Below are 22,848 nucleotides of genomic sequence, written 5' to 3' on the forward strand. Positions count from 1 at the left end.
TAAACATCATTTCCTCAGTACAAAACTCAGCCTGCTCAATCACTGCCATGGTCCTAGTTCATTCTGACAATCAAACCCATGAGGAACAATAACCTTTAACTAGTACCAAATTCCATTAACTTTATATACAAGACAGGTAACAACACATCCTGTGTATCAATAACATTGGAGATCTTGACACCAAGGCATAGCTTCTGTGTCACTCTACCCTTGAGTCATATGTGCCTGGTCACAAGGGATGGCTGGACAAAGCACATCTTCAATTCAGAGATTATCCTGTTCTAGGATTCTATGTTTCCAGTTAGCTAGTAATGGAAGCATCCTCAGATATAGTTGATACTCATGCAATTAATTACCAGTATGACATCTCATCAATTCTGGTTGTTTCATTACTGAATAAACCACCTCAATAAGAAAGTACAGGGCTGGGTGGCATGGTTATGCATGGCTGTAATCTCAGCTCTCTGGGAGACAGAGGCACGTGGATCGCTGTGAGTCCGAGGACAGCCTGGACTACAAAATGAGTCTAGGACAGCCAAGGCTACGTAGAGAAACCCTCTCTCCAAAACCCCCAAAAAAAGAAAAGGAAAGAAGAAGAAGGAGGAGGAGAAGAGGAGAAGGAGTAGAGGAGGAGGAGGAGCAGGAGGAGGAGGAAAAGGAAGAAGAGGGGGGAATAAACAGATAGGTACTTTACCCAAAAATACCACAGTTTGAGCCATATTCTAAATTATGTTGAATCTAGTGTTACATTTATGACACTGATTTCATATCACAAATAAGAAAGGATATAAATTCTTCCCTCTCAACTTAGAATTAGTAGTATATTTTTAAATTTTGTAAATCATAGGTAAAATCTAACTCATCAACATGTGCATTTCAGAAAAAAATAAAGTAGATACTCTATGTGAGCCATCATTTTCCATATAATATATGTAAGAGAAGGGAAAACAAAATCTCTTGACACAAATACATCTTATTGACTAGACCAAAGTGACTTTAGTCTGGTCTCTGCTCTTCCCTCCCTGTCCTCAGTTCTCCAATATTGAAAAGTCGCATCAGTCTTTCTTTCTCAGTAGCACACAGGTTTCTGACAAATAGGTCTTAGAGGCTGCAGTGAAGCCACTCTTTTCTCTCTTAATGAACTTCATTATCAAAGCCACATGTCACCACTCTCACCGCTGTGCAGTGTTTCCATGTCATGCTATTTGCTTCCTACAGCTTAGTTTAAATCACTGAGGGAAGAAACAGCTGCTTCTTGCCATGCAGAAAACTCTGACATATCTTTGCACATTCTGTTTTTTCACCTTTGGAGTGTAAATTTAAAATATAGTCTTTAAGGTCCTTTCTTCTGTTCATGGCCATATTCAGACCAAAAAGGGCATATGACCATGCATATGTTCCTGGTAATCCCAAAGCCCTTGGCTTGCAAACAAGAAGTAGTGACCTCTGTTAATAATAACCAACTTTTAACCCTCTATGTCAAGTTTCTATCTCTACTCTCTAATAAATTATTTAACTTCATACATTTTCTCTTTTTTTCTTAAATTATGGATTTCAGTCTTTATAGTTTGCTGTAGGATTTACTCCTCTGCTTAAAGGAAGTAAGCATTTATTTTCAATATAAAAATGATAAAATGAGTTATTATTTGTTGCACTTTACCCAAAATAAAAAATAAAGCATTGAAATGGATTGGAGAACATGCCAACTTTTTAACACAGGCAATTAAGCTGCCTTTAAAAACTCAGTTAAAAGTCAATTCAAAGATATAAAGGATGCTAGCCACAGCATGGTTCCATTTTCTCAATTTAAAGAAGCGTTTGTTTTCCATTTTTGGTGGTCACGGATATCTCAGAAGCAAAGGGCCTAGAGCCCTGCCATTCAGGTCATTCATCGTCTCTTGTCAAACTCTTAACACCTGTTAGGGAATAAAAGGATATGTAATGTCCTACATGAACTTCAGTGTTGTTCGCCTGGCATTTCATGCTTATTGATGAAATGCAGCAAGCTATATAATGAAACTTAAATTAAAGAAAAAAGAAAAAAAAAGCCTAAGGGCTCTGTTCTAATACATTGTTTATGCTAGAGTGAAAATTGACTGCACATCTCTTGGTTTGTGCAATTTACTCTCGAAATATTCCTATTCAGGAAATCCTGCAAATAGCAATATTCATCTTGAAAATCACCTCACAGAACCCTTAGAAAGCTGAGAAATATAATCAATGAGATCGTGATGTAGAGGGTGAAAATGAGGCATAATCACAGCCCTTTTCCATCAGTCAGCCCACTAGAAGGCATGCCTTTGAATTCTGATTTTCAAATGCACTCTCCATTTAGACATAAACTATGTTGATTTCAAATTTCACAAATGATAATTGAATGCTAATATCCGGGGACTATTTTAGAATTTCTATAAAGGGTTTTATGCTTTTAATCTTTAATGAGACCTTTCAATAATGACCTAGAGGTAGATTGTTTATCTTACATATAAAAGCCTAACTACTACTTTCTAAACTTTTTATTGAAATGGGGGTATAGGAAATATGTAATTCTCTTTGTTAAAGCTTAATAGATGGGCTATTTCCATATTAATGGCAAAGGTGGTGTTTCCTCCTTCCAGAACAGCTTTTCTTCTGTGGTTTATAAATAAACCAAACATTCTGGTTCTTCCTTAGCATGTTAGAAATGAAATTGTATATAATGTAAAATTCCCAGACAAATATCAGAATCCTAATAGCTGACCACAGTAACTAAATACCCAAATCATATGTTCACATTGCAGTGAGTATTGATGAGGAAAAATAGTAATCGACAATTTAACAGGCAAGAGGGACATTATCCAAAATCTATGCAATGTAAGTGAAAAATTGAACTCAATTCTGTTCAAGCAAGACAACATAAGACTGTGGATGTGGACCAGTTGATAAGAGTGCCTGTCTTCCATGCATGAAGGACTACACAAATCAAAACTGGTAGCAAATGCCTGTAATCCTAGCACCCAGGAGGTAGACACAGAGGATGTTGGAGTTCAAGACCATTATCAACTATATAGAGAGTCTGCAGCCAGCCTGAGGGGCCTGAGAGCCTGTCTTAATAAGAAAACAACAAGCAAAAGCCAAGCACACCCAAACCCCACACAAATAAATAAACAGAAAATAAAAGGCCTTCGAAGTACTAGATAAGTTCATAGGAAAGTAGTTGAGTGTCTCTAGGGGTGGCAGGGGAAAACACTTATTCCTTCTATATTTCCCAATTGTGTGTTTTGAGAGTCAGTCCCTGTCTTCCCACAAATTTGCAGATCAAGGCACTAATTTCCCAGATGATTAGATTTCATATAGTTCATGAGTCAGGAGGATCCTCAGTGCAGATATTCCTGGGTCAGAACACAAGGGAGAGTACATGGGGTTTTTTTTTAAGGCAGAATGAATGCAAAATAGAAGGGCTTTTGGAGGCAATGTTCTTCAAAAGAGGAAGTGAGATTTATAGTGAGGAAGAAAGCAAGGATCAACAATCTTTGTCAGTCTCTATTTTGAGGCAAGAATAGGATTCCCCTGAGCAACTTAGTAAATCTGGCTTATAAAACTGAAGATAGACCAACAAAAGAGATACAGGACATCATGCAGTGCACCTTGAATAAAAAGAATATTTTGTAGTAGGAACGATTAAACCTAGCACTTCATGCATGTTAGGTCAGCTCTCTACTGCTGAGCTATATCTCCAAGCCTAATTTTATGTTTTAATATCATATAGAGCTTTATTAAGTTTCTCAGGTTGACCTTAAATTTGTCAGGTTTCTGAGCAGCTGGAATTATAGACCTGTGCCACTAGGCTTAGCTTTTTTTTTAATTTATAAAAAACAGACCTGTGATAAAAGAATATTTTGTAATTTTTAAAGGGCATTTTAACTAATTTCTCACAAGCATTCTGCTCGAACTAAAGCTCTCTGCTAAAGACCTTACAAATAAATTCATGGCAAGCACTGACTATATAACATAAGACTCTTATTCCATGAACCTTAAGTGTACTGAGATTGGAGCCATACTTTCTCTCCTTTTTCTGGAAAGACTGGTTGTTTTTCTTTGAGATAAAATTATTTTTGCTTCACAACATGCAGCCTGTAGGTGGCAAAATTTAGAACAAGGTTTATTCCAATTGTCCTTTGCAATCCTGTTGTTTTATTTACATATGTTTTGCTTTTATTTTTTAACCATTAGTGACTTATTTTTCTGAGGCTATCACACATCAGTTTAGCAGTAAACTATCACACACTAATATCTTCTAACAAGGTTGCACTGACTTTTCCTGAGAAATACAAATACAAATGCCTTAAGTCCAGATGCATACAAAGGAGAATCACAAATGCAACTTTAAGAATTTATTGGGCTTACATACAGGGACATTGGTGACCTCAAAAACAGGTGTGTCTACCTAGGTGAGCTACAGAGTTCCATTTAGTCATGGACAGAAGCATCCTGGAAACTGCATTGTAGCATCTTGTTTTCAATTAACCTTTCACTTTTAAAAATGGTCTGTCAATACATTGCTAGTGGGGAAGGGAGTAACCATTACAAAACCTATGGCTACCACTCTACTACCAATGACTAATGAAGGTAAACTCCAAGAACAAACAAGTCTCCTTAGGACCTAGAGAATAGGAGAGAGAGAGAGAGAGAGAGAGAGAGAGAGAGAGAGAGAGAGAGAGAGAGAGAGAGAGAGAGAGAGAGAGAGAGAGAGAAGAGTAGTAAATTTCATGAATAGACGTAATATTACTTGTTGAGTATGACAACTAAAACCATTTGCCAGTATTTTGGGGAAGAATTTCTAATATTTTCTTTTAGTCTCATGCATAATTTCACAGAGGCTGTAAGCCAATATTTGGATGAGAGAATGAGGCCATGCAACAGCCATCTTGGTATATTCAGAGACCCTCTGAAGGAAAAATAATATCCTATTTGTCTATGCTATATCATGGACAAGTCCCTGTAAGTCCTGAAATCAAATGCAGAAGGTCCCAGGCTCAGACCCAGAGCTGACAGGCACTGCTAAGAAAAGTAAACTTATGGATAGGTCTAATTAGGGTGGGAAAGGGGAAAACATCCCAAAACAAAAAGTACAAGCATGGCTCCTTCAGCCCAGATTCCTTGCAAACTTCCAGGACACCAGTTAAGATTAAACCAAGTTTCATCCAAATCCTTGCAGTAACTAGCTGAGATACAGACAATGTCCTGATCTACCTGGAAAAATATATGTTGTACCATGCTTAGACCTTATATCATATACATTAGTACCCATACCTGTGGGAACAATGTTATGAAAGATAGATGTTCCTTTTGCTCCTGGAGACATCATTGCACACACCTTCAATCCAGCTCAGCAAAATATGGCTGGAATCTCTTTCAGAGCTGTGCACATGAAAATAAAGATCCTGATCTCCCACTTCTGCTCCCATCATACAGTGTTCCTGTTAAGCTCAAGAAAAGAATTCAAAAAACATCTTATATGCAAACCAGTTCCTAGAACTAGTTTAGAAAATTAGACTAACCCCTATATATTTCCACTCCTGGAATTTTAAACACTGATGTTTAAAAAGTGTTTTCTATGTATATCTTTTCTATGTATGCTATTTTTTCAACATGACATAAGCTAGATTTATGTGGGAAGCAGGGACAACAATTTAAAAATTTATCCATCAGATTGGTAAGTAATCAAGTCTGAGGGACATTTTCTTGATTAGTGACTGATGTGGGCGGGTCCAGGCCACTGCGGGATGCATTACTTCTAGGCAGAATGTTCTGGGAGCCATAAGAAAGGAAGCTGAAGGTGAGCCTGGGAACAAGAGAGCAGGTAGTGTTCTTCACTAGTTCCGCTTCAGTTCCTGGTAATAAACTATATGGAACCTGTAGACCAAATAAACATTTTACCCCATGACATTGCTTTTGGTGGGTGTTTATCACAAGAACAGACATTGTGTGTGTGTGTGTGTGTGTGTGTGTTTGTGTGTGTGTGTGTGTTTGTAGAAGAATCTGAGAGGGAATGGATTGGAAAGGTGGAGTGGAGATAGAGAAAAGAAACAAGGGTGGAAATGTTGTAAATACAATCTACTCATGTTTGAAATTCTCAAAAAATATAAATTAAAATAAAAAGCATTGCTTTACTCCTCTGAATGTATCCAATGTGATACAAATACCATAGTAATATATTATCTAACATCACCCACTTTTAAAATACATGAACAAACTTATCCTTAATAAAAAGACATTTTGTATTATACCTCTTCTTTAAATCACATTTTCATTACACTTCCCTCAGGAATATATTTCCTAATACAATATGTATTTATGCTATAACATAGTTTATTAACCACTTTGTCTACTTTTGTATGACAAATATATCTATGTGAACTTCAATGTTTAGAAACAAATTATTGTGACTATAAAGCTTTCTTAATACATTTAATATCCATTAAGTTGATTTGTATTTCCAAGTACTATTAACATCCATGACTAGTAATAACTAGACATGCTAAGTTTGTGACTAATAAGTATCAAACATAGTCAAGAGAGTTTTATCAGAAAGATTATTAATGAAATGACCAGGTGTTAGGTAAATAGTTTCTGATTAAAAAATAGATTCAATTACCAGTATTTTGAGACATACTTTTATTTTTTAAATGAATTTGTTTCAGAATCAATGACCATTGGAACATTCAAGAGAGCTGTGCTTGGAGGCAGGGAGAAGAACTCTAATAGGCCAAAGGGTGGGAAAACATTGGAATGAGAAGTGTATCATGGAAATAGAACCAGTCAAAACTCTTAAAGGAGCCAAGGATCTGGAAAATGAATCTATTCGTACTACTACTGCCCACATATCCCTAAGATAGTCGCCACAAACCTCGAGGGAAATACCCAAGTCTGAAGATTGTTCTCTAGGTTGATATTTTTCTGTGATAAGGAAAGAGAAACAATTTGATTTCTGGTTTAACACTTATTATACTGCTAAATCATCATCTAGTTTATCCTACCACAGTCACCGAATTCACTGCCTTCATTCCTGAAATACATGCATCACCATTGTGCCTTACATGAAATAGTGTATCATATTTATATATTTGATATGACATTCCTCCTGTCCTAGTTATTCAATGAAATTAGATACAAAGTTGCTTGTCAACCCTGTCCTTAAGTGTATTCACTGGAGTTCTTCAACCCTAATTAAGATCTGTATGTGCCATCTTATGGTTTATTTCATTTTTGTTTGGGGCTTGGTTTTGGGACAAGGTCTCATTATGTAGCCTTTGCTAGCCTGGAACTCACTATGTAGACCAGCCTGGCCTTAATATTTCAGAGATCTCTTTTTCTCTGTTGCTATTATAAAGGAGTAAGCCACTCAGCCCCTTTGATTCATTCTTTCTCAAGGCAGAGAGCCATCACCAATGGTTGGCAGAATCAAGAAGTAACCTTGTCACCTTGTACCTGACTGGGTTCATTTGTATAGTTTACATTTGCCTTTCTGGGAGCAAGTTCTTCTAAGCATGGCATTTTCTAACTCACTTCTGATTGTTCTTTCTCATACTACAATTTTCTTCTCACTCTGTTTGATAATAGGAATAAAAAGAGGGCATATATAGGTTGTTTATTTTCTGTAATAATGTGATAGACTATTAAGTATTAATGTAATTAGAGTATATTAAATTAATTAATTATAATTAGAGTATGATAAAGTTCCATTTTTGCTTTCAGATTTTATAAATATAACATAATATAATTGTATATACATTTTCTATAATTTAACTATGACAGAAAAACTGAATCCCAAGACCTATGAGCACTACAACACATACTAGGAAAATGTCATTCTACTTTGAAATCAACTTACTTTGGGTAGATCTTCAGCTAGTTATACGATTATTGTTACTTTCTTTGCTATCTACTTGGTATTGCTTCATATTGCCAACAAACATAATTCTAGAATTTTCTATCTTTTATTTAAACAAATATGAAAGTTGTTGCACCAATCTCCAGTGTACCATTCTAAGTATACTAATGAAGTTTCTATTCAGTTAACAAGCCATATGTTGATTGACTATGATATCTTATATTAAAAAACTACATATTTTGAAGTTGCTGAGAGTAGGTACAATGTATAAATGCTAGAAGTGTGAAGTATAATCCATGCTGACACATGTGCCATGTTATATAGTGAGTGCTCTAAAGGGTACCATAATAGCCTCAGAGAGTGAACTCTGACCTAATGAAGACATTGTAGCTCTTCAAGGAACTTTCATGAGAAGGAAGAAGGCATTTTATTTGATCCTTGTACCTTTTCAGTGTGTCATCAACATTATTTATTCAAGGAGGAGGGTGCCAATGCACTCTTTTAACTTTGTATTCTATGAGTGAGGATGAATTTTTCAAATGTCTCTGAATCATTTTACCTTCCCTTTGTAAACATTCTTAACTAATTTTTTTCAGAGTTCTCCACTGATTTCCATTGGTCTCTTTCAAAAACTGAGACAAATACATTTCACAACTTAAAGTAGAAACATGTTTCTTCTCTACAGCAATGGTTTTAAATGACAATTTGATTCTGGTTTTGAGGTTGTAATCTGAAACCATCAAAGCTAGTCTTCAAATGAAGTACAAATCATCCTTGTCCTCCATAGCAAATAATCTTAGAAAGAAGTTCACTTTGATGAGAAATTGTAGCACAATTACAGGTTTTAAATGTTCAGTTTTTAAATCTATTTTCCACATGTAATGATGAAAAAGTTGTTTGTGTGTTACCCTTTGGTAACTGACTACAACATTCTGGCAATTTAGAAACGACAGGCTTGTCTCTGACTTCTGTTTTCTACTCACATCTGAAATAACTACTCAGAAAGTTTTAATTTGATTTCTACATCTTATTTTTCATATAAAACCACAAACTGCTTGAAACTAGCCTTTAGGTATACCAATAGTAGTTTGCCATTGGCTGGCTAGTTTTATTAGCATACTGAGATGTAATTTATCTGAATCTGGAAAGTTAATTCTGAGTAGATTGGGGCCCTCTAATCTCTTTACTCCTCTTGGGCACTACTTTGCTGTCAGTACTATTTGTTCTGGTCTTTGCAGTCAGAATATTATTCCTCTTGACATACAAGAAATAAGCCCAATAGAATTAAAGGTCCCAGTTTTAATTTTCTCTCACCAATATTAAACAATTTTCTTCCAAAGAAGACGTATCCTATCTGACATCATTATTTTGTTCTAGATATAACTTAAAGTCATTTTGTCACCCTGCAACTATTTTTGCTTCCTTCATATCACACTTTTACTGCGCACTAGGATTTGTTTTTTCACTGCTCCACTAAAACTAATTGTAGGTAATGATACTTTGCAGGAAGTTAATGTGAGAACATCAGAAACAATATTATCATTTTAAAATGTAAACTACAGAAATCTCTGCCCTGAACATGGATACTGTCCCTTTATGAATATGAGTAAATCAGGAAATTTAGAACATTTTCAAACATTTCCTGTATAAGTGAATGAATGGCCCACCAAAGGGTGGCTTTGATAGACAGACAAAATATAGGGTAGAGAATAATTGAAATAAAATATGAAGAGTTTGAGTTTACAAATTACCACCAAGGGGGCAATAAGTACTGGTATATAACACTAGTGTGGGAGTTCATATACACCCAGCAAGTGCGATCTATGCACTTGCAAGTTTCAGTATTCAATACTATCTGACATATATATTTTAAAGAGTCTGAAACTGTTTTAAATTGTAGGAGAAAGCTGTATCCACAAAGTTGCTTATTTATAAAGCCATATAACTAAAAGGTACATGATATATATATATATATATATATATATATATATATATATGGATATTAAATATAATTTGAAATTATCATTTATACATTACCCCCTACCATTATGTTTTACATAGGACTATGCTTCTCAAAGTTAACAGTTATGGAATAACTATCAATATTGTAAAATATACTTTACTAGGAGTAATAATAAATCTAGTTTAAAATCCATATGTTGATTTTTCTATATAAGTTAGGTTCCAGAAGGAACATCACTTAGGACAATAGCCCCCATAATATCAGACTATAGGGGGCATTTTCTTGGTTAATGGTTGATGTAGAAATACCCAGCCCACTATGCTTAGTCCCATGCCCAGGCAAATAGTTGTGGGATATGTAAGAAGTCAGTCTGAGAAAGCCACAAAGATCAAGTCAGTAAGCAGCATTCCTCCATGGCCTCTGCTTCAGCTCTTACCTCCAGGCTTCTGCCTTGAGTTCCTCCTGACTTCCTGCCTTGACGGGCTATGATCAGGACACAGAGCAAATAAGCCCTCTGCTTCCCATATTGTTTTTGTCATGGTCTTTATCACAGGAATTGGAAGCAAACTGGGACATTGAATAGCTCCACTATTGATTTTTAAGTGGTCAAATAGCTATATCTATATTGTGTATGCAGGAATAGTTATATTATCTCTTGATAATGTATTCATTCACTGCAAACAGGTTCTCCATTAGATTCTCTGTGATTCCTCACAACTCTCCCTCATTAGACAGTGGCAACAAAGGTCTTGTCCTGAAATACCAATTTATCCAGTCTCATTCTCTGTGCCAGAACCTCTTAGATGAATGACCATTTTTTTCTAATTATTTTATTTGCCCCTGCTCCTCTACAGGATAAGTGACTTAAAATTATATCTTACATAGGACATAAGAGTCCAACAGAGGTTCTTTACTCTCCTATGGTTATTTTTTCTATGTAGTGTCTTCCTTGCTATGTAGATACTTTGTATTTTGTCAGAAATGATGTTCATTATCCATTAAATTATATTGGTTATAAAGGAATCCTTAAATCTGGAACTTATGACTGATTTAACACTTAAAATCTAAACACATAATTATAATTCCTCTAAAAACAGGCATGACTGTCATTATGGTAAGAATGTCTGCCAAGAAGTTACAACTTCATAAAGCCTAACATTACATTTTTTATTTCATGAGTGATGGGGGGGGGTGAATTTGGTATTCACAGGAAGAATATTCATGTGCTTTGGGAGAAAAAAAAGGCCAATGTAGTAATGTTCACATTATCTGTGACTTGAAAGGCAGAAAACACATATACGTATAATGATTTAAATATTTATGCTATATATTTTATGTATAATCCATTTATAATAAAAAGTACTTTAAGAAATACTTTGAAGTAATATTTTAGTATTTAGTTGTCATACTGAGAAATTATTCTAAATTAAGAGTCCACCCAAATTTGAGAGTCTAAAAAATTACCAAGAAAGAAATGTAAAATTAATTTATATATAATATAAAACTATAAGATCTTAAAAAATAAGAATTTGACAGAGTACTAAATATATTGAAATTCAGAGTAAATTTATATTTTATTAATATGAAAATATATCAAATTCACATGACTCTACAATGAATCGAATCTATATTTTATATATTGAATGTGTTGCTTTAGACCTAACATAAAGAAAAGCCAAACATGGTGGTCAGTGTCTCCAACACAATTGCTTATGAGATTGAAGTAATGGGAGAGAAAATTTCAGGCCAATTCAAACTATATGGCCAGGGCTTGTATTTGAAAAGACAAGCCAGTGAAATAGCTCATTGGTAAACTATATGCCAAGCAGTTACAAGATCTTGGATTTTTTTCCACCACCAACAAAAACAAAGAAAAGCACAAAAAGTCACAGTGCTATTTTATTTTTTATGATCATATAATACTATATACTGACTCTTTATTTAGGATATGAATTTTAGGTTATTAAAAGAATATATAATGAACATAATTAACAAATACAATTCTATGCTATATGATAAAAGTAATAAGTTAAAAATCATCATACTTCAAAATTGCCAAATAGTTACTGTTTTCATACTTAGATATTTTTCTGTTTGCCCATTGTGTGGTTGTAGTAGTGAGAATAAGTGAGGCCTTAATTGTTTAATTTGAAGCAGTTTAATGGAAATTTTTGTTTTATGATTAGCAGCTCCAAATGAACTCATAATGATTGATTTTGTAACAAAGTAGCCATTAAACAGAAATTGACTAAATTAATGATTTTGCCAGGCATTCATAAAGCAATACAAAACAGAATGCATAGGATTCATCTAGAGCTACTTTGTTGCTCAGTGAAACTTCAAAGCAATATATGCATGGTTTTTTGAAGGAAATTTTGTGGCTAACATGTAGAGAAGTTTCTGTATAGATAAACATCTCTAATTTTTAAATCATTTGATTACGTGATAAACAGAAAGTAAGCCAGATGTTGTGGCACACACCTGTAAACCTGTAATCCCAGTACTCAGGGAGGCAGAGGCAAGCAGATCTCTATGAGTTTGAGGCCAGCCTAGTCTACAAAGTGAGTCCAGGACAGCCAAGGCTACACAAAGAAACCTCCATCTCTTCTCACATCTCTGATGGAGTTGAAGACCAGGTAGCTTAGTTTTACAATGAAGCTTGGTTTTAGGGGTTAAGATATTTTTATGTCTAGATAGGTGTTTTTAGTTGATAATGACAATATGTGATAGAGATTGATTTACATTCAGAAATTTAGACACACCAAGATAGGAAATGTGATTTTTTCAAGGCTGTCAAATACAAATAGCCAAAACACTAAGAATGTAACTTTTATATAATTTCTGATTGTGTCATGGTTCTTCTTGCTATTGTATATATGTGTAATAATATAAATGTATATGTACAAAAATTAAAATTAAAAATTTAAAAAAAAATCTAAAAACCAGGTTTAAGCATCCAAAATCCTAAAACGTGTGGCCATGGATTCTGGGTTTATTGATTGAGTTCTGCTGGCACAGGAATCTGAAGGTGGGTGAGGGGGACAAGGGATATGGACAAGTAGATTTATTTAGAGCTATGGAACAGGATGCCTTCTGGTGTGAAAGAACTGGTCCTGGACAGCTGTCGGTCAATTGAAGGCAAAATCAAAGACCTCACAGATGAATTTGAAGAACTGGAACTCTTAAGTACAATCAAGGTGGGCCTCATCTCCATTTCAAACTTACCAAAATTCAACAAACTCAAGAAGCTTGAATTAAACTATAACAGAATCTCAGGGGACCTGGACATATTGGCAGAAAAATGTCCAAACATTAAGCATCTACATTTAAATGGCAACAAAATAAAAGACCTCAGCACAGTAGACCCACTGAAGAAGTTAGAGAACCTCAAGAGCCTAGACCTATTGAACTGTGAGGTGATGAACCTAAATGACTACCTAAAAAACGTGTTTAAGCTCCTGCCCCAGGTCAGGTACCTCGATGGCTATGAAAGGGACAACAAGGAGGCCTCTGACTCTGATGTTGAGGGCTCTGTGGAGGATGACAACGAAGATGAAGATGAGGAGTATGATGAATGTGTCCAGCTAGTGGAAGATGAGGAGAAAGAAGATGAAGAGGAAGAAGAGGAGGAAAAGAACATGAGTGGAGAGGAGGAGCAGGATGAAGAAGGTTATATTGATGTGGAACTGGATGATGAGGAAGATGAAGAAGATGCTGGTGTGGAAGAAACTAGTCAGAAGTAAAAAACGCGAACCCAAAGATGAGGGCGAAGAGGATGACTAACGGGAATTAACCTGTTTGGAGAAAATCCTACTGTAATCTGACTCTTTTTTTAAAAACCAATATCCCCTTCCCGTCCTATTAATGCCTCCCCCTGGAAACTTGACTTTTTTCTGATTGTAGAATTGCTGTGGGAATGAGAGGGGAAAAGTGTACTGAAGGTTGCGGGGAGTGGCAGGTGTGGGGGAGAGGGGAAGGAATAAAAATGCTATTTTTACTGCAAAAACAAAACAAAACAAAAAACAAAAACCAACAACCTAAAAACCAAAAAGAAAATAGAATAAATAATTAATGATACACTTTCCACAATACACCACTAGTATTCTGACAGTTATAAGTATTAGAGATTTACACATTCAATAGTTATACACACATACATATACACATACTACTATGGTTTAATCTAAGTTAAATGGTTAGTGATTGGACAATGGGATATGTTTGCCATTACAAACTGAAGTCATTTGTATAGATATCATTTTCACTTTTAATTTGTGTAATCAGTTATGAAAGAAAACATGGATTTTCTTTATAACTTGTTAAAATAAGATTTTGGATATCATAAGGTTAAGAAGAAGGGTTTTAAAAAGCTTAAGAATAAAGAAAAGTATGGGACACATGCCTTTGATTCCAGCGCTTGGGAGGCAGAAGCAGATGGATTTTTATGAGTTCAAGGCCAACCTGTTATACAAAGGGAGTCCAGGATGACCAGGGCTACACAGAGAAGCCCTGTCTTGAAAAGCCAATAATAATAAAACAATAAATATTATATTTTATTATTATTACTAATTTTGAAAGGACCAAAATAAATAACCTGGATACTCAGTTTGCAGTAAATTATTACTTAAGTTCTTTCTAGTTGTATTTTATTGATGAAAACAATGCTGAAATGGAAGCTTTTTCTTTTTCTTTTTTTTTTTTTTTGTGGTTGTTGTTGTTCTTGTTTTTCAAGACAGGGTTTCTCTGTGTAGCCTTGGCTGTCCTAGACTCACTTTGTAGACCAGGCTGGCCTCAAACTCACAGTGATCTGCCTGCCTCTGCCTCCTGAGTGCTGAGATCAAAGGCGTGTACCACCATGCCCGGCTCAGAGGATTTTTTCATAAAAGTATATGATAATGCTTAAAATTGTTGACTCATTATTCACATCTTTAATTTTATTGTATACTGAAGTTTCTATTTGTCTCAGCAACAGAAATAACCTAAAGTTATTTAAATTTGCATACCTGTCTTTGAACAAATTTTTGTAATTTGTGTTCATGCAGACTGAAGTTCCTCCTATAAGTTGATTCTTACACACTCGTCCAAACCTTCCAATGATTACTGTTTTAATGATATTTTATTTACACATATCATTGTGTTGCTGCATGAGTTGATATGCATTATACATATGCAAGTACCTGCAGAGACAAGAGGGTATTGAATCCTCTGCTATTGGATTTATATAGGTTTGTGAGCCACCTAATATAAATCTGGGAAACTAAGCTTATGTCCTTTTTACAAGCAGTAAATATTCTTTTTTTTTTTTTTTTTACAGGAAAGTGTGGTTATTTGTAGAAAAAAAAATAGTAGTCTAGCCCACAACAAGTACATTGAGTCACCATTGAAAACATGGTTTTAATATATTTATATGTTGTCCTACTTTCAGTTTTTTTTAATTTTTTTTATTAATTTATTCTTGTTACATCTCAATGGTTATCCCATCTCCTGTATCCTCCCATTCTTCCCTCCCTCCCATTTTCCCATTATTCCCCTCCCCTCTCTCAGGAGCAGTAAATATTCTTAACCACTGTTTGTTAGTTTGTTTGTTGGAGACACGGTTTCCCTGTACAGCCTTGGCTATCCTAGAACTCGCTCTGTTGACCAGTTTGGCCTCAAACTCAGAGATCTGCCTGTCTCCTCCTCCACCTAATGACTTTTAATCTTTCCAGTCCTCCATTGGATCATTTACATTCTTTTAGTAATTAATAAATTTTTATTGGATTCTAGCAGAATTTTATTAATAGGCATCTATGAAACAGGTACACAATTCCTTATCCAAAATTCTATCTTTAAATTTTAAGGAAACCAATGAAAAAATGATACATTAGACTAAGACACAGAAATAGTAACAATTGTGAATATATGAATTACATACGGCAAGCTAGGTGGTCTGGCTGCAACATGAAAGATCATACATTGAGTTTACCAAGCAAGAAGACTAATTCTATCACCTGTTCCTGTTCCTCTCTTTGACTTCAGGATTGTTTATATTTTCTTTATTTTCTATACATGTTTAAGAAAATGATGTTAATGACAGAAAACTCAAGGATTTTGTTGTGTATTTTAAATATACATCATTTCATTTATTCATTTGGTAGCTTGTTTTTAGAAGTTACAAATAAAATTAGGAAGTTGTTTTAGATAATGACTATAATTTGGATATTAAAAAGAAAACATCTGTATCAGGAAATTGAAATAGTCATAAAATGAGACTTGAATTTCTCTTTTCTCTGCTTTTATTAAAATAACACTAATTTCAACTTAGTGCTTTTATAGAGCTTTTGGTGTTTAATAAAAGTTATATTTTTCAATGAGAATTTTTGTTCAAACTTAAAAAAAAACTATGCCCAACTGCCATATGGACACAACAGTAGTTCTGGGTTGCATAGAGATGTGCTATTTTGGTTTGAAACAACATAAATATTCGACAGTGTTTTAGAGGTATGTCAGAACTAATTTCTGTTATATTACATCTTTATTCTATGAAAATCAAAAACCACTGATCGAGCCAGGCGTGGTGGCGCACGCCTTTAATCCCAGCACTCGGGAGGCAGAGGCAGGATCGCTATGAGTTCGAGGCCAGCCTGGTCTACAAAGTGAGTCCAGGATGTCCAAGGCTACACAGAGAAACCCTGTCTCTAAAACCAAAAAAAAAAAAAAAAAAAAAAAAAAAAAAAAAAAAAAAAAAAACCACTGATCCATAATCTGTTACAGATATCAAAGACTGTGGTTAGGAACAATTTACTTACTCAGAAATTGAAAATATTCTTCTGTGGTAAAAGTTCATGAATACCCAAATTCCAATCAAATTTTAGAATATAATACTTATATTGCTAAATTATAATAAAAAGACTATGTGAATATATGACACTGCACACATTATAAAAATAAATCATGACCATTTAGAAAGCCTTTCATTTGTTGGTTTGTGTGTTCAATAAAGAAGTAGTTTTCAATGAAGGAAGATTGATTTCCCCAGAAGAAACAGGCAATTTTGGAGTAGCTTTTTTTTTTTTTTGGTTCTTTTTCTCCACAGTTGAGTGGAGAGTGTGATACGACTTTCTCACATACTCTGGTGCCTCACATTTGACCATGTCCCCTGGAGGGGGAGACCTGGTGGCACTCAGAGGAAGGACAGCAAGTAGCCAAGAAGAGACTTGATACCCTATGAGAATATACAGGGGGACGTAATCCCCCTCAGGAACAGTCATAGGGGAGGGGAATAATGGAAAAATGGGGGGGGGAGGAATGGGAGGATACAAGGGATGGGATAAACATTGAGATGTAACAAGAATAAATTAATAAAAAAAGAAAAAAAATAAAACAAATATTTAAAAAAAAAAAAAGAAAAAGAAAATAGATTCTTCTCTCATACCATGCATCCCAACAACAGTTTTCCTTCCCTCCACTTCGCTTAGTTCATCTCAACTTCATCTCTCTCCCAGATCGACTCCACCTCTGTTTCCTCTTCAGAAAAATATAGGACTACAAGAAATGAGAGCAAATAAGTTATAACAAGATAAAACAAGAAAACACAAAAGTCTTCATATTGAGGCAGGAAAAAGCAATCCAATGGGAGAAAAAGAGTCCCAAGAGAAGGCAAGAGTCAGAGATATATCTGCTCCCACCATCAGGAGTCCCATACAAACACCAAGCAAGTAGGCATAACATACATTCAGAGGACCTGGTGCAGACCCATGCAGGCTGGCTCTGTGATTTCCACTTCATTCTCTGTGATCCCATGTGGGCCTTGCTTAATTAATTCAGTGGACCATATGCTCCTGGTGTTCTTCATCCCCTCTGATTCATACAATCTTTCCTCCTCCTTTCCTGAGATTCACAGATCTCTAAAGGTAGGGATCAGATGGAGACCTCCAGTTTAGACTCTCTCTTCAAATAATGCCTGACAATTAGGCTCTGTACCCACACCGATTATCTATCAGAGGAGGCCCCCTCTGATGACAACTGGACAAGGCACCAATCTTTAAGTACAGCTGAATATGTTTAGGAATAATTCCATTGATTAAGTCTGTTTTTTTGTCTGTCATTGCCAATCTGTGTTCTATCCTAGATTTATGTGCAGTCCAGTCTCTAGTTCTTGGCCATCCACACATGGGGGAGCCTGTTTTCCTCACTCATATTGTAGGCCTCAAGTTAAACTTGACTCTTAATATTAGTTGGTGACTCCCACTAGTTCTGTGGTACTATTGTCCTGAGTCATCTTAAAGGAAGGATAGATTTGAGGTGGAAGGTTTTGTGGCTGGGTTGGTGTCCAGGTTTCTCTTTCCTTAACCTACAGAGTAGCTTCTCAGGCCAAAGATATCACAATGTAGAGGTGAAGGCTCCATGTAGGGACCAGATCTTGCCTCTCTAAGCTCAGTGAGCTGTGTGAATGTTGTCCTCAGGAATTGGAACTCACTGTTAGTTTTATTTTTTTTTTATTTTTATTAATTTATTCTTGTTACATCTCAATGGTTATCCCATCCCTTGTATCCTCCCATTCTTCCCTCCCTCCCATTTTCCCCTTATTCCCCTCTCCTATGACTGTTCCTGAGGGAGATTTCCTCCCCCTGTATATGCTCATAGGGTATCAAGTCTCTTCTTGGTAACCTAGTATCCTTCCTCTGAGTGCCACCAGGTCTCCCCCTCCAGGGGACATGGTCAAATATGAGGCACCAGAGTTCATGTGCAAGTCATACCCCATTCTCCATTCAACTGTGGAGAATGTTCTGTCCATCTGGGTAGGGGTTTAACGTTTACTGCCTGTATTGTCCTTGGCTGGTGCCTTAGTTTGAGCGGAACCCCTGGGCCCAAATCTGCCTATCATAATGTTCTACTTGTAGGCTTCTAGGACCCTCTGGATCCTTCTCCTTTGCTATTCTCCCATGCTTCTCTCATCTAGAATCCCAATAGGATGTCCTCCCCTCTGTCCCAGTTTCCTGGTAACTGAAGGCTTTCATGGGACATGCCCTTTGGGCTAGTATGCAGATATAAGTGAGTATACACCATTTGAGTCTTTCTGCTTCTGGGTTAACTCACTCATTATGATCATTTCTAACTCAATCCATTTGTTCACAAATTTCAGGAATTCCTTGTTTTTAATAGCTGAGTAGTATTCCATAGTGTATACGTACCACAGTTTCTTTATCCACTCTTCTACTGAGGGACACTTAGGCTGTTTCCATCTTCTGGCTATTATGAATAAAACTGCTATGAACATGGTTGAGCAAATTTTCTTGTTGTGTGCTGGGAATTTTATACTAGAATCCCCCTGGGTTGTTTACTGGTCACCAAGGGATCCTGTTCCCCAAGATCTCAATTAAATGCAACCTATTTCTCAAACTAGAAGCCTTTTGGCTACAAAAAAACAGTCACTTTACGTAATCCATGTCCTCCATTACTAAGAGTCCCCAGGATGGTCATAGTTTCCAGGAAGTTTCAATTGCACTAGGTTTCCCCACACCATCTACTCTTAATCCTCCCAAATTCCAGTTGACTCTCCTACACTCTCTTCCTCCATAACTTTATTTCCAACCAATCCTTCATGTTCCCATCATTCCCTGCCTCCAGTACACCCACAAATTTATTGTATTTCTCCTCCATAGAGAGGGCCATGAATCCCCACTAAAGCTCTCCTCTTTACCTTATCTATCTTGATCTGTTGATTGTAGCTTGATTATCATTTACTTGTTGGTTAATATCCACTTATAAGTAAGTACATACCATATTTGTCTTTCTGGTACTTTGTTCAGTATGATATTTTTCTAATTTTATCTATTTGCCAGAAATTTCATGATCTCATCTCTTTAGTGGTTGAATAATACTCTTCAGTTCAGAGGTATATAGGTTTTTTCAGTTTCCTATTAATATAAGTAAAGTCACAATTAACATAGTTAAACAAATATCCTTGTGGTAGAATGGATTATCCTTTGGTTATATATATATGCCCAAAAGAGGTTAAGATAGGTCTTGAGGTAGATTTCAAATTTTCTCAGGAGCAGCTATAGTAATTTCCATATTTTCTGTAAAAGTTTCTACTCCCACCAGCAATGGAGAAGTATTCTCCCTGCTCCAGATCCTTGGCACATGAGATGTCACTTACATTTTTGATATTAGCTATTTTGACAGATTTAAGATGGAATCTCAAAGTAGTTTTTATTTGAATTTTCCTGTTGGCTAGGGATGTTGAACATTTCTTTAAGTGCTTCTCAGCCATTTGAAATTCCTCTATTGAGAATTCTCTGTTAAGATTTGTAACCAATTTTTAAAATGGATTATTTTGACGTTTTCTATCTAGTTTCTTGAGTTCCTTAGATATTTTGGATATTAGACTTATATCTGATGTGGTAATTAGTAAAGATTTTTCCCATTCAGTAGGTTCCTGTTTTGTCCTATAGATGGTATCTTTTGCCTTACAGAAGCTTTTCAGTTTCATGAGGTTACATTTATTTATTATTGATCTTAGTGCTTGTCCTGTGTTTCTTTTATTCAGAAAATTGTTTTCTGTGCCAATGTATTGAAGGCTATTTCTCACTTTCTCTTCTGTGACATTCAGTGTATCTGATTTAACATTGAGGTCTTTGATCCATTTTGACTTGAGTTTTGTACAGGGTGATAAATATGGATTCATTTGCATTCTTCTGTATCCAGACACCCATTTTTATGAGCACTATTTCTGAAGATATTTTCTATTTTCCATTGTGTTTTTCTGGATTATCTATCAAAAATCAGGTATCCATATGTTATTTCTGAGAATTTAATTCAGTTTCATTGATCAACATGTCTGTTTTTATGCCAATACCATGTGGTTTTTATTAGTATAACTCTGTTGTATAAGTTGGGCTAGAGTATGAGATTGATGATGTATTTGGGTTGGTCTTAGGACCCCTATACATATGTAGCAGATGTGCAGCTTGATCATCATGTGGGTCCCCTAACAATGGGAGTAAGAGGCTGTCTCTGATTCTGTTGGCTGCCTTTGGATCCCTTTCCCTTAACTTGGCTGCTTTATCTGGCCTCAGTAGGAGAGGATGTTCCTAGTCCTCCTGCAACTTGATGTGTCAGAGTGGGTTAGTATACATGGGGGGCCTCCTCCTCTCTGAGAAGAAAAAGGAGGGAATAGTGTGGAAAGGTGGGAGTTAAAGGAGAGAAGGGGTAGGAGGCTGTGATCAGAATCTAATGTGACTACATACATACATACATACATGAAACTCAAACTGTGTGGTTTCAATCCAACCCTCCCCTTGATTTTTAAGTAAAATGTGAGTGGCAGATCCTCAATTGGTCACCCATTGTCCCTTTCTATTTTAATGCTGTGTGAATGTGAAAAAATAACCATCTCAACTTAATTTATGTATGTGGCTATTTATAAAGAATACTTTTATGAAAACAATTGCCTTAGGCTTCAGCTGTGTCTCAGTCATGAAGAACACTTAATTCTCCTGCAGAGGGCTCAGGTTTAGTTCCATGTTCCTATGTGACAGCTCACATCCATCTATTATCCAATTCCATGGGTCTGAAGCTGTCTTCTGCCTTCTGCAGGAACCAGGTATATATATACATGATGCATACACATACAGACAGGCATACCTTCTCTTTTTTTTCAGGCAAACCTTCTTACAAGTGAAAAACAAAATGAAAATGTAAAGGAGATTTCATCCAGTAATGTGGCAATTCTGGCTGGAATATAAACACACCTTTAATGACAGGAGACAAAGACAAGCAGATCTTTGAGTTCAAGGCCAGCCAGATATAATGAAAGATTTGAGGAAAGAAAAGCTTAGGTCCAGATGTGGTGGTACATGCCTTTAATCACAGTACACAGGAGACAGAGGCATGCAGATCTCTGAGTTATAGTCACTTCCTTCAGCCAGTTTGGTTGAGTCCATGAGTTAAGAGGCAGTGCAATGGAGCTGAGTTCATAAAATTCAGAGGCAGTTTTACAAGAAAAGTTTTACAGAGGCAGGTTGAAAAGATAAGCTAGAAGTAGGTAAAGACACAAAGAGACAGAAAATGAGAAGGAGCCAGAAGATTAGAACAGATTTAATAAAGTTAGTTTGAGGCCAAACAGAGAAATTTAGTCAGAAGCTGAGTGAAACCAGTTTGAATCCATCAGTTTAGACAGGAGTTTGAGCCAGAACAGCTGAGATGAACTAGCCAGAAAGAGTCCAGGAAGAGCTAGAAAAGTTCATACAGAGGCTAGAAGCTTCCAGGACTAGGCCAAAGTTAGCAGAGAGGAAGTAAGTCTCTAAGACAACAATTAAATCAGGATAATAAAAGTTACTTTGACATAGGAAAAAACATCTTTTTAAAATGTTTGTGGAATCCTTCATTAAAATATAAGTAAAATTGTTTGACTATGTCTATAAACCTAAGGAATAAGAAGAAAAATACTCAAGTCTGTTGTTTGTTGAAAATACCTATCTCAAACCAACTGTAACTTCAATTGTAGGGGATCTGAAGATGACCTCCATAGGCACATGGACTCACACATACACACCACATGTGCACATCCACACATCCACACAAACACACACACAAATCTTTAGAGTACAGATCTTCTATGAATGGATTCCTATATCCATTCTTGTATTGCCCTTGACCTTTCTTAAGTATATAGCATAGTAGATTATATCTTCTCAGCTTCATACTATTTTGCACTTTAAAAATTGATACTGCATTTTACTTTGTATATTTGATCAGATTGTTTTTAAAATCTATAAATCTCTAAATGATAAAGAAAATCCTCTCTTTGGTGGGCTGCCTTTGATTAGCTTAGAATGGAAAGAGAATCTATCATTCTTTGTCAATCAGTTTGGCACAAACTTGACAGCATTCAGTTACAGTGAAAGACAGCTGTGTTGCCATGTTCCAGCAATTCTAATTGTAAATAAATAAAAGAACAGTAATGCAGCATGAGTGGAAAGAAGAAACTCAACTATACAATGTTGTGTTTTTCCGTCTAGCAACTTTC

General features: G+C 35.7%; 2 protein-coding genes across 11 annotated transcripts in view; both read left to right on the plus strand.

Moving 5' to 3' along the window:
* Nucleotides 1-22,848, plus strand: part of Dmd (dystrophin) — a 2,465,896-nt gene that overhangs the window by 1,703,977 nt on the left and 739,071 nt on the right. The gene's annotated exons all lie outside the window — the stretch shown is intronic.
* LOC127184572 (acidic leucine-rich nuclear phosphoprotein 32 family member A-like) lies at nucleotides 12,923-13,579 on the plus strand. The gene has a single exon (XM_051140926.1). It carries the CDS (start codon nucleotides 12,923-12,925, stop codon nucleotides 13,577-13,579), a length of 657 nt encoding a protein of 218 aa, XP_050996883.1.

The sequence above is a fragment of the Acomys russatus genome, chromosome X (genome assembly GCF_903995435.1).
Source record: "Acomys russatus chromosome X, mAcoRus1.1, whole genome shotgun sequence".
NCBI classification, from domain to species: domain Eukaryota; kingdom Metazoa; phylum Chordata; class Mammalia; order Rodentia; family Muridae; genus Acomys; species Acomys russatus.